A 16,149-nucleotide genomic window follows, 5' to 3' on the forward strand; every position below is an offset into this window, starting at 1 on the left:
AACATAATTAAAAGCATTCAAAGTAACTACGTCTATCGACAACTCTTTTACTCATCTCTTTTTGTACTCACGCCAACTTGAATTGCCATGGTCACACTCCATTAATGCTTTTTGTAAATCGACCCACGCCTATGAGGCCACGACTTGAGACTTAATTCCTTAAATCAACCATGACCTACTAATACGATATTGAATCCGTGCAATCCAATTAAACTCGATTTAACACTTTTACACTACCTAGTTTCCATATTAATATAATAGAATATTATGTTATGTTTTTATATGACTTGTTAGGTTTGATGATATTAATTCTATATAGACTTATAGTATTAATACTCAAATATATAAATTCTATATAAATATAATATAAAATTATAAATTATACGTAATATTAAAAAACCACTATACCACCGCGATCTCAAATAACGGCATGTGACCGCTATTGAAATTCTGACCGCGATAACTGCATAGATGCAAAGAGATAAACATTGAGATTAAGTACAGGTTTTTCGGTACAAAACCATAAAATATTTGCGGTGAATACAAATTGAAAAGGTTTTGGTTTTGGACCCATCTATTTATTTTTATTTTTTGCAAACTGGACCGATTTTGTAGTTTACTCTTTCTTTTACAATGGCCCAAATAAAAAAATAATAATAATGTAACTCGGTTCAAAACGGATCAATTTGAGCCAAAAACTGATCAAATTAAGTAATCAAGTAACCGGTTTTCGGACCAGGTAATATCCCGGGTCGAAAAAACCCCGCAAAACATCTACGCTGTAATCTGTATCTCCCTCGTCTTTCATCTCCCCAGATCTAGGTTTTCTTACAACTTCAATCACCTCCTTTACTCTCCTACAAACCGACACAATAATCCCTTAGGGTTTTGAAATCACCCATCTTCAGTTATTATCCGAGTCCATAGACATTCACACATCGAAAATTTTCCTCTAAGCAACTGATTGCTTTGATTTTATTCACCTGAAAACGATTTGTTCGTTTAGGGGTTCGGGGATAAATTGGGCTTTTCCTTGAATCCTGCAAAAAGAGACACTTTTTATATATAGTGGATACGATGAATTTGAAATCGGCGCAAGCGTCGTCTTATAGAGATCGTACACATGAGTTTTCGAGCATATCGGAGAGGCTTAGAAAGTCGATATCGCCATCAAATGCGGTAGCAGGGATTAATAGCAGTGGAGGTGGTGCTGGTGGTTCCACCAAGATTGAGGGATCTCGATCAACAGTCGCATTCCAATCCGAGTTTAACAAGAGGGCTTCCAAAATCGGGTATGGCATTCACCACACATCGCAGAAGCTAGCCAAGCTTGCAAAACGTGAGTTACTCTGATTACGATTTCGTAGAATATTGGATAACTAGTTAACTATTACCGACTCGTGAGAATTCTTAGGAAATCGAATATTGTAAAACACTAAAGTGGATCTGAGCATACATTTAACTGTGATCCTTGAAATGTCAAGGAAATTGAGCTCCCTAAGGGCCTTAATGCTAAGTACTAACATGATTTCACTTCTATCCTTCTAGTGGCAAAGAGGACATCTGTCTTTGATGATCCAACAATGGAGATCCAAGAACTGACTGCTGTCATAAAGCAGGACATTACCGCCCTTAATTCAGCCGTGGTGGATTTGCAGCTTGTTTGTAATTCCCAAAACCAAAGTGAAAATGTTTCAAGTGATACAACCACCCATTCAACCACTGTTGTTGACAATCTCAAGAACCGTTTGATGAGCGCCACAAAGGAGTTCAAAGAAGTTCTTACAATGCGCACAGAGGTTCGCCTTCACTAAAACCCATACTTATCTCTAACATCTTCCCTCATACAATACATCAAACTTTTTTGGTCTTTATGGATGCAGAACTTAAAGGTTCATGAGAATAGAAGACAGTTATTTTCTGCAACTAGTTCAAAAGAAACTGCTAATCCATTTGTTCGCCAACGTCCTTTATCCAACAAATCAACTGCGGGTCCCAGTCCATCAAATTCTCCTCCTCCATGGGCTAATGAATCTTCAACTTCATCTCCTTTGTTTCAAAGGTAAACTCAAGAAATAGCAAAATACTTTCATTCAATTATTTTTCTTACTATAATAGCAATGAAAATTAGGTTGTTATTTCTTGTGTTTGATTGTGGTGATGATGTTGGTTTTCAGGAAGCATGGAGATAGTGAATCTCAACCATTAATACAACAACAAAATCAGCAGCAACAACAAATGGTTCCATTACAAGATAGCTACATGCAGAGTAGAGCAGAGGCTCTTCATAATGTTGAGTCAACTATTCATGAGTTGGGGAACATTTTTACACAATTGGCAACCATGGTTTCTCAACAAGGGGAGCTTGCAATAAGGTTAGTTTTATCTAAATTAATAATAGTACATGCACCTATTGTTTTTTCTTATTAGTAATAGTATAAAAAACTAAAGTAATATTTATTTGTGGTTGATAGGATTGATGAAAACATGGAGGATACTTTGGCAAATGTAGAAGGGGCACAAGGACAACTAATGAGGTACCTCAATAGTATATCATCCAATCGGTGGCTCATGATTAAAATATTTTTTGTATTGATTGCATTTCTCATGATTTTCCTCTTTTTTGTTGCATAATCATATTTTGTCTGTATCTTATTTTTTTTTGGAGAATATATCAAGTAAAAAAAAAAACGAGTTTTTCTTAAACATTTTGTTTTGTAATCATGGTGTACATTCATGTTGACTCTATTCTTGGTTGTACCTCAAGGAGTGATTGTGGTACAATACAATTGCGTGAATTTGCTTTATGTAAATTTGTTGATGATTCGACATTTAGAGATGTTTTTTTTTCTTATTGTACATGGACCATTAATCATTACGATTTATGTAATACTCCAATAATTAACCATATAAGTTTTAAATATCTAAAACTTTTTAACAAAATAAAATTTGTTTAAAAATCAAAGGATAATATGATATAGCAAAATAGTATGAATATATCCCTTTTGATTTTAAGGGTGTGAGTTATACAAGAAATCGTATGAATATAATATATACATCACCCAATCTCATACAAACTATATAAAAGTTTTTCCAGACCATACATACAAAGTATTATTATGCATATTGTCTGCAAGACCATACAGACGATACCCGTGCAATAGTGCTTGCTTTCCAAATATATTTGTCCTGAATATCATCAACATTGTACTACAATTAATGGAAGTAGATTTTATAATAAACAAGTGGAAAAAAGAAATACCTGAGAAATTTGCACATAAGTAAAAATCGAGACACAAATCAAGAGAAAAATATCTGAAACTAAAAATAATACAACACCAACATGTTGATAACCAACATGTAGCAACCACCCCCCAATAGAAGATGGAGCCCATGGATCCCTCACAATTCCTTCATCAAAATCAAAATCGATACCCTTATTAATATTAATAATAAATAAATAAATGAAAGTATGTTAATATTTCTTGTATTTAAAGTTTAAACCAATTAGAGAAGAGAAACATACTTGTAAGGGAAACGATACCCGTTATCATCATGGCAAAAACTTCAAGAACAAGAAAACCCAAAAAATCCCATTTGTTTTTCTGTCAACAAAATATTTATTAAACGATTCAAATTTCTAATTTCTTTTTTTTTATATATAAAAAAATTACAAACCTTTGCGATGCAATTAGATATCAAAGGGCAGTGATGGTCTAATTGTTCCACACAACGCTCACATGTGTCACAATGCTCTGCTTCAAGAGGTTGAATAATCTAATTATCAAAATTTGTAAACAATAATTAATAAATAATAAGTTATTAAAAAAAGGAGAAAAATTAGCATGTGTGCTGGCAATGGCATTACCTTACAAGCTGCACAGAGTCGAGTCCATTTGCCAGCTAGGATCGCTGGGTCCCGCAACTCAAGCTTAAGTAAAGGCTCCTACTCAATACAAATTACAAACAAAACATATGATTTTATACACAATGTACTTTTTCTTTTTATTGGGAAAGAAAAAAAAATATTATCTTTATACAAAAAGGTGAGGGATTTATAACATTAATAAACAACTTACATCATCTCTTGTATCTTTTGAATCATTTCTGTTGGATTTGATGTAACCTGGATCTTTGCTACAAAAACAAAATAAGATTATAATTAAAAAAAAATATGTATTAATTTTTTAGAAGATAAAACTATAATGGTTATTGAGAGTTTACCAGCTACACCGATAGAAAAGAATTAATCCTGTAGTTGCTAATATTACACCAATCCATGCAAAAAATGCAGAAACATCTGTTAATGTTGGAAAATTTGAAGCTGCACATAATAAGAAACACACAACTCTGAATTAGATATTATAATATAATTTTATTTGAGAGGTTTGAAAAATATAAATACCCATGATGACTGAATTGATATAGGTCAAAAGTAGCATAAATATTACACACACAAGTGCTGCTGCTAGCCTTAGTTTTGATAGCTTCCCAAATATACCCCCCTCATAATGCAACTTCCTAGCATTACCCTGTAGAATATAAATGTTTTAACTTGTTGAATGAAAAGATATAAATATAACCAAACTATTTTGAGCTGATGAATTAATACCTACAAGGAAATTTGTAACTTGTTGATGATTTCTATCAGAAGCATGTTGTTGTGGTGTAAGGCCACTATTATCAGTCATCATTAAATCATCTTTCTTTCCTGCTTGCACTAATATTCTGCATGCTGTTAAATTTCCCCTGATAGCAGCCCAATGTAAAGGTATAAAACCTAAAATTAAAGGATATGTAATGTAAGCAATGGATACTCACAAACAAAAATCTTGTATATGATAATATAATACCTTCTTTGTCTTGGTGCTTTCCATTTGCATCCAGAAAGAGAAGAAGACGTACAATATCTGCAAAACCTTTATATGCAGCCCTACAAGTCACCATCTACAATTTCCCAAAAACAAAGCCTTGAATAAAGGGGCAATATAGTCAATAAATACTCCATAGAGCAAAGGGCAGCAACTACAAAAGATAAAAACTGTCCTTTGTCCGATGATGAATCTACAGAGTGGAGAATTGAAAGACAGTTTAGAGACTCTATCAAAGTTGGAGTTTGTAATACAATGAAGAGATTCAAGTACCAATGTAAAGGGGTTCTTCCTTCTCAAGCTCACCTAACTTGGTTCTAGTGTTGTGACTGAAAAAAAAATGAAGCAATCCGCTTCGCACCTTTGCGCCGTCTTCCTAATAGAAGCCGCCGGGTTGACCCCGAAGGCCGAAACAGGAAAACAGGAATTGTAACCTCTTGGTCTGCTGTAGTCAGCCTCACGGTGTGCCTGAATGGCGAGTCTGCCGTCTCCACGGCTTTCCCTTTTTCGGGCTGCTCCTCAAGCCTGCGAGTGCCGATCTTCGCTTGGGCCGGCTCCGAGGCTCTACCCTGGCTTTTCATTGGTTTCTCCCAGGGGCCTTTATCGTATCGCGCGCATCTTCCAGCAATCGGGGGAGGCCCCGAGTACATAGACGGGGCGGTCCTGGGGATGAAAGTACATTCCCTCGTGTTCTGGAACTCGATCCCAGAATTAGCTCTATCCCACCTCCAATGAGATGTTTTAAGCATATGGGTTAGTGGCAGTTCTTCTATTGAAGACCCGGGCGTACATAAGAGCGGAACCTAGATAGAACGCGGAGCACCGACCGACCTCCATTAGATTCAAGTAAGGGCATTGGAGCACTTTGATGTTGATGCTTGAGAAGCATTCAGTACATGTATCAGTCCGTGGAAGAGTGAAAGGGTCATCACTATTGAGGATCTCCCCCTTAATCTTAGATAGGTCGTCTGGTCAGTCGTTCATTGGAGTCCTTGGGGGAGCTCCTTCAAATGCGTAGAGACCTACGTGCTAGGAATTTTAAATCCGAGACGATGAGGAGCAAATCTCCCCTCCCTTTTACTAAACCATAGGGAGCCCCTAGTAGTTTACCGGACAAAGGGGGATAAGACAACTTTATTCCCCTACTGAAGGAACCGTTGGAAGGTCTGGTGCGCTAAGCGCGCGTGGTGCCAGTAGTAATGGTTCTGGCGCCATGTATCACCAGATCAAAAATCCAATCATAGCGAACAAAGCGAATGTATCTTCTGCTAGTACAAGTGTTTCCTCTAGTCGGAAGCTCTTAATTCGTGATGCCTCTTCTTTCTAGGCTATCGGCAAGACAAAGTAGCCTCTCGGGCGAGGGACTTATTTCCTTGCTTTGCTTGCATCCCTTGTTGGAACTAAAGAAAATCGTTGATCTCCTTTTGGTGCACATTCCGTGAGAATAAAATCCTGGATTTGGAGGCCCCCCGACGCTTCACAAAAGTCATCTAGTATAGCTTTCACAGTACCCGCTTGTTCCATGTCTGCTTCAGCAAATAAGATGAAGTCATCAGCAAAAAACAGATGGGATATGGCCGTACCTTTTTTATGTAACCTAAAAGGTAGCCAACTACCCAGATCAACCTCACTTTGTATCAGATGACCCAACCGCTCAACAGCCAGTACAAAGAGGTATGGTGATAACGGGTCCCCTTGTCTGACACCACGTGAAGGAACAAAATCATTAGCTCTAAGACCATTCCACAAGAGATTCATCCGCGGGGAGGAAATACATTCACGAATGACATATTGTATGTGTTCAGGGAGCTGCAACTCCTTCAAGCAATGGAAGATCAAACTCCATTTGGTGCGATCATAAGCTTTTTCTCAATAAATCTTCATGGCCATGTACCCTCTCTTCCCTTTAGATGTTTTCATGGAGTGAATGATCTCCTACGCAAAAAGAATATTATCTGTACTCCCTAACAAAGCTGCATTGATTCGGAGCTATAACGAGGGGCATAATGCTCTTCAACCTGTTAGTAATGATTTTGCCTTATAGATGACGTTGCAAAGACTGATGGAAAATCTCTGATGGTCGGAGCCTTAGGAATAAGAACAATTTGCGTGGCATTTACCTGTCTTACAACACTAGGATCAAGAAAGACGGATTTCACCATGGTTCCACTGGCTTTGAAAAAAAGGATTCAATCGGGGCTTTGAGAAAAGAGCTTGCTTGATTTCCCCTCCCAACGCCAACTAACAAGTGCTGATCAATAGAGGGATAGGTGCATCCAAAAGAGAAGTTCACATCCCGATCGCTTTCATCCGTGTAAAGAGTCTCGAATCACTTTGTACCCATCTCCACGATTTCCTTGGCATCATATGACCATTCCCCATTATCAAGCTTTATAGCTTCAATCCTATTTCTCTTCCGTCTTGCACTAGCTAAAGAGTGGAAATATCGGGTATTACGATCTCCATGTTTATACCAATTGCAACGAGAATTATAAACCCACATTACTTCTTCCTGAGCCAGCAATCCCTCCAATTAAAGCCAGAGATCATTTCTCAGTCTGTCAATTTCAGGGTAGTAAGCGCCAGCTGCAAGCTTTTGGTTAATGCCATCCAATCTTCGGTACAAAATTTCCTTCTTCTATTTCATATTTCCAAACACTTCCTTATTCCATCTAGTCACACGGTCTCTGAATCCATCAACTGCTTCGATCGCGGATCTGGAGAAGCTTCCGGTGGGGACTGCTCCGCCGACCCTACTATCATTATGGTTTTTTGTTGACAATCGGAACATGAGAATATTCAGTTACCCGGCAGGGTCAAACCAACATCACAGAGGCTCTGCAGCAACAGGAGCCACAAAGACGATTATAGAAAGATACCAAGATTCTACTCAAACAAGAGCAGCGGTACTCTCCGAAGTCCTTCAAATAACTACGCTAATTGTAGTAACCTGAACAGGTAAAAACCATAGATGCTGTGGAAAACCTTTCCTTCCTTGCCAAGGGCAGCTGCTCGACCAAGCAACCAATTACCACCCTAAAACGTAGCCGGGGAAAAATGACTGCTCGGATCTCAATCCTAGACTTTTTATCTTAATAAATTACCTTAGGTAAGCTAAAAGTTAAGGGAAAGGCTCCGGGATTACAAGCCATGATCTAAAAAGTGATTGCCCCCAACCCTTTTACAGTTCCAGAAGCAGAGGGAGCTGCTTCAGTAGTTCCATCTCTCTAGCCCGCAGGAGTCCCGGGAAGATAGAGGCAAGACAAACCGCATAAGTAAATATATAACCCACAGAAAAGTGGGCTAATGTAGATGTATGTTGTAAAAGTCGAATAGTTTGTATTGTAATGATTCGCATTTATATGTTATTTTACTAAGTCAATTTTGTATGCGAAGTGTAGAATGCGAAGCGTAAATGTTTAGACTTAGTATACTTTTTGTATGTTCCCTATAAATAGGGACTTAGGCTTGAAGTAGAGTAACTATATCGAAACACAATATTTCTCTTCAGCTTACTTTGTAATCAGTCATAATAAAACGAGATCTGATTAATATTTACTTCGTTTGTTCATCATCTTTCATCATTAAAATCTATTGTTTCTTTTCTTAATTCTCGATAACAATTCTCTTCAATTGGTATCAGAGCAGGATTCAAACTGCTTAGATCTGATTTTCGTATAAGAATCATTTGCTTTTTGAGTTGCAAAATTAACTCAAAATTTTCCGCGCATTTTTGATTTTGAAAATCATTTTTGATCTTCAGATTTGAATCGATTCTGTATTTGAATTGTTAAGTCGAGTAATCGATTAGTGATTTTTGATCAATTCATTTGATCGAATTCTGAAATTCATCAAGTTTTCAAAGTCTTCAGATATTTTCTGTGTTCATCAATGGCGAACTTCAACATGAATACAATGACTTCTTTCTCTCACTTGCTTGGTTCCTCAACTAAAATTCCGATGTTGATTCCAGAATACTATGATCAGTGGGCTGATAGAATGGAAGATTACTTAAATGGAATTGATGAAGAACTTTGGAATTGTATCGATGGAACAGTACAAACTCCTGCTAATGTTCAACAACTTGGATCATCCACTGCATCTCCTGATGTTGAAGAACAACGAAAACGACTGAAGAATAATGAGAAGAGGTGCATGGGGGAACTAAGAGGTGCTCTACCTCCTGTGTTTTAAAATTACATTCGTAGTTGTAAAACAGCAAAAGACATCTGGAATACTCTAAAAGAAAAGTATCAAGGTAGCGAAAAGACGAAGATCAATTCTGTGAAGCAATGTCTGGTTGAACTGAAGGAATTCAGACAAAAGGATGCAGAAACTCTCGAAAGTTACTATGATCGTCTGAATGAGCTTATGTTTCGCTGTAATAGGTATGGTATCACTAGATCTCTCATGGAATTCAATTTAACTTTCATTATGGGTCTTCGCAAGGAATGGCGAAGTGTGAGCATGATGATTAAGAATCAACAAAGTTTTGAGACAACTACATTGAATGATCTCTACAATCAACTGAAAACACATGAATGTGAGGTCTCAGAAATGTATGAAGAATCAAAACTAGCGATTGGTGGTCCTTTGGATCTTGTTTCAAAGGTATCAGAAACTGATGAAAAATATGGTTCAGATGAAGAAGGATTTTTGATGAACTCCGATGATGAAGCTGTAGCATTCTATTCAAACAACAGAGTTAAAAAGTTTTTCAAAAAGCCGTTTAATCCAAAAGGAAAGATGAATGATGCGAAAAATGTTGTCACAAAGACTGGAGGAGAAGAAAGGAAGAAAATGGAGAAAATTGATGAAAAACAGAAAAATGCGAATGAAGAGAAAAAGTTGAAAGGTGATTCAGGAATTTATTGTCATTATTGCAATGGTGCGAATCATTTCACAGCTGATTGCATGTTGCGAAAGAAAGAGGAGAAGAAAGAAAAAGTTAAAGATGAAGCATACTACTCCGAGAAGATTGAAGAGTTACGTGCTAAGACCAAAGGAGTGTCATTGGTTGCGAAGGGAGAAATTGCTGAAGAAGAAACTGGAACTTATCAGATCTGGTCTTCAGGATCTGATGATGAGGAAATGAGGCATCCCACACATGGAGCAATGTTCGCAAGTTTTGAGGATTGCGAAGAAAACATTTCAGGGAGATGTTTTGTGTCTAAATCTACTGACAAGTCACCCATGACAACCAAGGTACGCACAATTCTTGAATCTTTTAATATTCCTTTATCTGCTTATGATGCTGAAATTGTTTCATTTGATGATACTGTGGCTTATTTTGATTCTGTTATTGTGTCTGCTAGTAATGAAGCTTAGAAATTAAATGTGCAACTTAGTGAGACACGAAGAGATTTCGAAATAAAGAAGAGCAGAGTTGAGAAATTGGAATTGCAAGTCAAAAATATAGATTGTGATAGGAATAATCTTACTAACGATGTTAGGTTATTACTAGCACAAAGAAACATATATTGTAATTCTGCAAAAAGACTGTATGCAAAATTAACAGCTTTACATCATTCTTCTGATATTAGCAAGAACAACATAGGAAACTTTTGCCTTTTCTTGAGTATGAATGTGAAAAAGTTGATGTTGTTTCTTATGATTGCGAAAGCACAATTGCTCAATTTGACAAAATACCTGATGATAGATATACTTATGGTATTGTCAAAATTGATGAATTTATGAATGCTGATGAGTTGGTTAACATTGTCAATGAAAGTTTGACAAAGAGTGAACAAGTGAAAATCATAAAGAAGACTGAAAATTCAACTCTTTCCTCACAGTTGAATTATGCTGATATTGATGAAAATTCTGATAATATAAGTGAAATCAGTGAGATAGAAGAGGAAGAAGAGGTTGATTGTTCTCAATTGTCAATCATTAATATCACATCTAAGATCAAAGGTAAAGAAATAATAGTTGATTCAATAATAGAGGATGAAATTGATAAACCTTCAACTTCGCAACATTGTAAGTTTGATAATGTGGAAGTTGAAAGCTGGAAATCTGATGACACAGATGTAAATAAAGAAGAAAAGAAAATTTCAACAGAAACACCTCAAAGGGTTGTGGTTGATCAAGTGTTTGAAGATACAAAAGAATTTGACAAAATTTTAAATGATAAAGGCGCACATTATTCGGAAACTAACACTGTGGTATTTCCAAATTTTGTATGTACTGATAAAATCATTTTTCCAAATCAAATTTTTGTCACTATTGGAAATGCTGAGAAAGTTCATCCTGAGTTTAATAAAATGATTGAAAAAGATAACCAAAAGTCCACAACTGAAGGTTTTTTCGCAAATCAAAGCACAGAAGAAAACAATTTAACCCAAAATTCTTATGTGTTTCAAAAACAAAAATCAGCACAAAAATGGGTGGTTAAAGGTGAAAAATCAAACAAAATTTTTGAAAAAGATGAAAATCCAAAGGTTGAAGTGAAATTAAATTCTCATAAATTCAAATTGATGGTTGGAAACTATTCAACAGAAAATAATGTTTCAAAAAGAAAAGCAAGAAAAGCAATATTCTGGCAAATTGTGTCTAATGAAAAATCAAGAGATGAAAAAAAACAAATTTCAAAAACATCATCAAGTTTTCATAAACAAATAAACTCTGTTGACAATGTTCCATATATTCGCAAATATGACAACAATCGAAAATTTGAGAATTCGCAAAAATCTGCAAATAATCAAAAGTTTCAAAATGTTGGCAAATTCACGAATGTTTCATCAAGTTTGAAGAACTCAACTCAAGCCAAAAAGAAATTTTCACCAAAACAACCAAATTTTCCAAATCCTTCAATATCAATATCAAAGTTTCAATCTTGCTTGTACAATGGAAAGTGCCACCGGTTTATCTCTCCAACAAATCAAATTGGCCAAAGGTGTGCGTTCATGAGCCCATGCTAAAGTTTCAATCAATTCCTGCCAATATCCACGCCAGGAAATTAAAAACATAAATCCAGTAGCCCAAACCAGATGTCCAAATAAAAACATCCATGCCCAGACTGATAAACTATTCATACCAAAAGGGTTATATCCATTAATAAGTTGTGAAGAGTTTAACCATAAATAATCTCTTAACCAGCCCATCAAATAAGTGGAAGATTCATTAAACTGCGAAACATTACCCTGCCATAATGTAATGTGCTTCCAATGCCAATAAAAAGTAACCCATCCAATGGTATTTAACATCCAAAAAACTGCCAAATAAAATGCGTCCCAAGCCGAAATATCACAAGTACCGCCTCGTCCTGGGCCATCGCATGGAAAACTATAACCGAAATCCTTTTTATCTGGCATTAACTTGGAACCACGCGCATCTAATGCACCTTTTACTAAGATCAACGTAGTTGTATGTAAACCCAGAGACCGCGTTCGAGAATCCCCTCCCTTCTTCAAATTTCTCCCTTTTTAGAATGGCTCCAGTGGCTACATTTATGTTAAGTCTGGTCGCTCGGGCCGTTGTACCTTTTGATTATGGTATGGTATTGTCAGATCCGAACATAGCGCTTACGGCTCTATACCCCAACCCAACTTGCTCTGGCCCCGGGTCCTTCCTTTCTGTTCCTCGGTAAGCGGACCGTAGGAGCATGGGGGGGCGGTATCTGGTTTTGACTGATAGAATCTCTCTTTTGTCCCTCCTGACCGAACCCTCCAAAAAACAAATAAATAGATAAAGTTTTGATTGTCGGGAGAGTTGCGTCGGAGACATCTTTATCTGAGGAGGAGGCTTCGTCATCCGGCTCCTCATAAATGATGTTAGGATAGGCCGGCCCATTCTCGGAATCCTAAAAAAAAAAAAGAGGGAACATAATCACTTTCTTTCAGTGACATATCTAATCAGACTGAATAGGATTTTAAGAGCTGTCACGATCATTCACATCCATTTCAGTAGGCAGGAAGGGTACGAAAGCTACCGTTTCTAGAATGCGAGCAAGCTAGCTTGCTGACTCTCCTAGTGGTTTGGCGGCAAGGAAAGGGGCATTCGGGAAGCGACTAGTCGCTTCTGGCGAAGCTTCTAGAAGGCCGACCACTACATAGAGAGATCCATATACCAGTCATGAGCGATAGCGAAGCCTAGAGAGGCGGAAGTAGTAGCTTCTAGGACGAAGCCGAGCCACTAGTGGAGTGGCCAAGGAGGCCTACTATACCGATACTGGATTAGTAACCGGTGAAATCCCCTAATCAAAATTGAAGTGAACTATTGAACAGTGTAGGCGCTTTCCAGAGGTGGAATCTTCTAGTTCTTCCTGTTTGACCCGAAACCGATCGATCTAGCCATGAGCAGGTTGAAGAGAGCTCTAGTTTAGCAGGAGAGGAGCGAAAAGCCTCTCGCTTTCAAGTCGAAGGCGGGAGATGAGCGGAAAGTCTTCAAACTCTTCCCACTACTGTCAAAACTCTCGGATCTCTTTCCCTGAAGCCTCCTATCAAGTAAGGCGTGTAAGTCAACTTTCTATTGAATGGGGCGAGGAGGGTCTCCTTCACTTTACTAGAAGTTTTTTGATGCACGAGGAATTCTATGAGAAAAGTCAAAGTCCATTCTGTAAAGACTTACAAGATAGGCATCGGACTCTAAGTCCAACTAGATTCTGGAAATCAATTTACTAATCGCAGTTTCAATTGACAAGATGCTTTTGCTCACTCTCAGTCAAACTGAATTCAGTCAATCTCACTACGAATCTACAGAAGTCAGGCAGTTGATTGCCTTCGACCATACCGATTGAATTCCCTACTTTCTAATGCAATAGAATTGAGATCTCAAAGTACATTCATATCCCTTAAGTTCCCTATTGAGTACCGATACCGCAAGAAATCCTTCTTTTGAAACCATCCCGCTAGTCAATCCTACCATACTGTATTTGTACAATACCATATACGATTGAATTCCTTTCCACCAGATTCCAGAAAGAGGAAGACAGAAGCAAGAGTCTCCTATGAATCTGTTCCCTAGGGTCGAGCTGCGTTAAGCTCTTATTCTCCGATTCTGTTAACGTCGTCAACACGAACTGCCGATGCGGCTTTTGACTATGCTTTCTGCGGTGTTCGTTTGGACTCTTTCGCTGTGAAAAAAATAGGTTGTTCTCAGGTGTAAAGGAAGAGCTGCTAGTAACAAGTGAGGGAAGGAACCCCAAGGAAAGAAGAAATCAAAGCTCTCTAGCCGGGATATCAAGATTCACGTGCGAAGGGACAAGCGAAAGGCTTCCCGGTATAAGAAAGAAAGTAGAGCTAGGCAAGGTCTTCTGTGAGTGAACGAGATGAGGATCGAGGCAGTTAAGTTCCACCAGGGTAGGTTCTTTCTTCGCGAGTATGTCTGTTGATGGCGCAGTGTCCTATCTGCTCAAGGAAAGCTGCCCAACTCAATGTGTTACGCATTAGCAACATTTGCTACATAATCCGCATCTGTTGTCAGATATTTTACTATAAGGTAAGTGAGGACTTCTTCCAAGAACGAATTCTTCTTAATCTTAATTAAGTTGATTTGTTGTTGCTGATTTCAATAGCCAAGTCAAGCTTTCCAGCAGGCGAGACAGATGCCGATTCTACCTCTGTCAACTACCTCTTTATTTTAGATTTTGATCACTCTTTTTTCCATCAATGATTGCCACGTGAAAGCTCTAAGTCAAGAAGTCAAGCCAGCAAGAAAGTCCGAAAGTGAGAAGGTACGGTTTCATCATCCTAAGCTACCTCACCTCACTAAGTCCAGTCTGTGCGCCCTTAGCCCAAGGATAGAGACATGGCTAATGCTTTGGTCATACTAGATGACGAGGCTTACCGAACTACCTTTGCCGTAACTCAGAGAGAGAAGGCCGCTCAAGCAGAATCCGAATACGACTCTCGCTAAACAAGAACTCTTTACTGCTAAGCTGATCACAACTTCATATTCAACAACAGCAAGAAGACGAATCTAGCCCGCTGAAAGCTTTGAACATTCGCTTTTCTCGGGTTCCTAGCCCAAAGGTTCTAGGGTTCGAGAGAGAAATTCCTACTATAAGGAAGGACGAGACCGGCCTAACCTAAAGTGGGTCCTCCCCCCCCCCCCCCCCTTGATGGCGAATCTTGATTGATTGACACTAGGAACCGATTCGGAGAAAGAAAAAGCATGAGATAGGCGGCGGAAGAATTTCCGATAGCGAATTACTTGACTCGATGGATGGAGGTAGAGCCCTCCAACTCAAGCACGAAATCAATGTTGAGTCAACAATAATCCAGAGGGGCACCACCAAGCGGGATCGAGACCAGCCCCTTGTATATAGGGTTCCAAACCTGCGCTTCTTCAAGGATCCCATCCCAGTAGGGGCTTCAAAGCTTGACTAAGAGAAAGTGGAAAGAAAAGGGGCGCGCTAGCTGCAATCAAACTAAAGCGCTAACGAGCAAGAATGCCTATAGATAGTGCTTTAGTAATAAGATAGGGCTTTTTCAGGAATCAATTTTATGATTGAATAGCAGAAGTGCTACTTAGTAGTAGAAACTCGGAGAGACGGAGATGGGACTATTTCATACCTGCTAACTCCTAGGATGAGAAGTGGGTCCCTTGTTTTTGGCAGGAAGAGTTTCAGCCTTTGCTGCCCCTGAGTAGAGTGAGTCTACTTAGTGAACTGGCAGGACGCGAAGATCGATTGATCCATACGAATCTCGAGAGTGGATGGTTGATCGCCGCCTCCTTGTCCTGGAGGCTCTCCGGCCGGGGAGGGGCTTGCTATCGTAACCTTTTTCCCGGTGTATGTGAGTGTGACGAACTCCTTTATGTTCGGTCATAGGTTGGTCCAAAGAACGAGAGTCGGCTTCCTTAAGTCCGTTGTTCCTCAGTAGCTTAGTGGTAGAGCGGTCGGCTGTTAACTGACTGGTCGTAGGTTCAAATCCTACTTGGGGAGAATTTAGAGTTCTCGCTTTTCTGACCTAGCGCCCCCTGTCCTTCTCCTTAGTTTCTAAACTAGCAGAATCGCAGGACATAAAAAGTGGGAAGTTTCTTGTTGGTTTTTCTTCCTCACTCTCGAATAGGTGAACTTGGTTCGTTCAATTCTTAGGGAGAAGAAGGATGGGAATGAATGGGAAGACTGGAGTGGTCTCTTCATTAGCTGGAAGGAATTAGTCCCCACTAGCCTCATTCGAAGAATGAACAAGAAAAGGCTTACTGTTTAGGTAGGATAGATCGATGTGGTCCAATGGCTAAAGCTCTGCCAGCTTCTTGTAGACTTACTTTAGGCTCCGAGTTCTTTTTTTTTTATGGTGAAATTATTCTTCGCCACTAGTGGCAATAAAGT

The 16,149-nt window shown here is 38.6% G+C and overlaps 2 protein-coding genes and 1 non-coding gene across 3 annotated transcripts; 2 read left to right on the forward strand and 1 right to left on the reverse strand.

Moving 5' to 3' along the window:
* The first annotated feature begins 739 nt into the window (after positions 1 to 739).
* Positions 740 to 2,807, forward strand: LOC145062983 (syntaxin-32-like). Its single transcript, XM_079010579.1, has 5 exons — positions 740 to 1,339; positions 1,549 to 1,799; positions 1,884 to 2,062; positions 2,178 to 2,375; positions 2,475 to 2,807. The coding sequence occupies exons 1-5, from the start codon at positions 1,078 to 1,080 to the stop codon at positions 2,632 to 2,634; spliced, it is 1,050 nt and encodes a 349-aa protein (XP_078866705.1). The 5' UTR covers positions 740 to 1,077; the 3' UTR covers positions 2,635 to 2,807.
* Positions 2,808 to 3,117: 310 nt separating this feature from the next.
* On the reverse strand, positions 3,118 to 5,452 carry LOC145064030 (protein S-acyltransferase 24-like). Its single transcript, XM_079011560.1, has 12 exons — positions 5,233 to 5,452; positions 5,004 to 5,064; positions 4,854 to 4,933; positions 4,617 to 4,780; positions 4,406 to 4,532; positions 4,225 to 4,324; positions 4,080 to 4,137; positions 3,869 to 3,946; positions 3,679 to 3,777; positions 3,527 to 3,605; positions 3,263 to 3,411; positions 3,118 to 3,210 (listed from the first exon to the last, which is right to left on the reverse strand). The coding sequence occupies exons 1-12, from the start codon at positions 5,450 to 5,452 to the stop codon at positions 3,118 to 3,120; spliced, it is 1,308 nt and encodes a 435-aa protein (XP_078867686.1).
* A 10,235-nt stretch (positions 5,453 to 15,687) lies between these two features.
* Positions 15,688 to 15,759, forward strand: TRNAN-GUU (transfer RNA asparagine (anticodon GUU)). The gene has a single exon. It is a non-coding gene; the product is annotated as a tRNA-Asn (tRNA).
* The last annotated feature ends 390 nt before the right edge of the window (positions 15,760 to 16,149 follow it).

This window comes from Lactuca serriola, chromosome 7 (genome assembly GCF_051521515.1).
Source record: "Lactuca serriola cultivar US96UC23 chromosome 7, Lser_US96UC23_V15, whole genome shotgun sequence".
Lineage (NCBI taxonomy): Eukaryota > Viridiplantae > Streptophyta > Magnoliopsida > Asterales > Asteraceae > Lactuca > Lactuca serriola.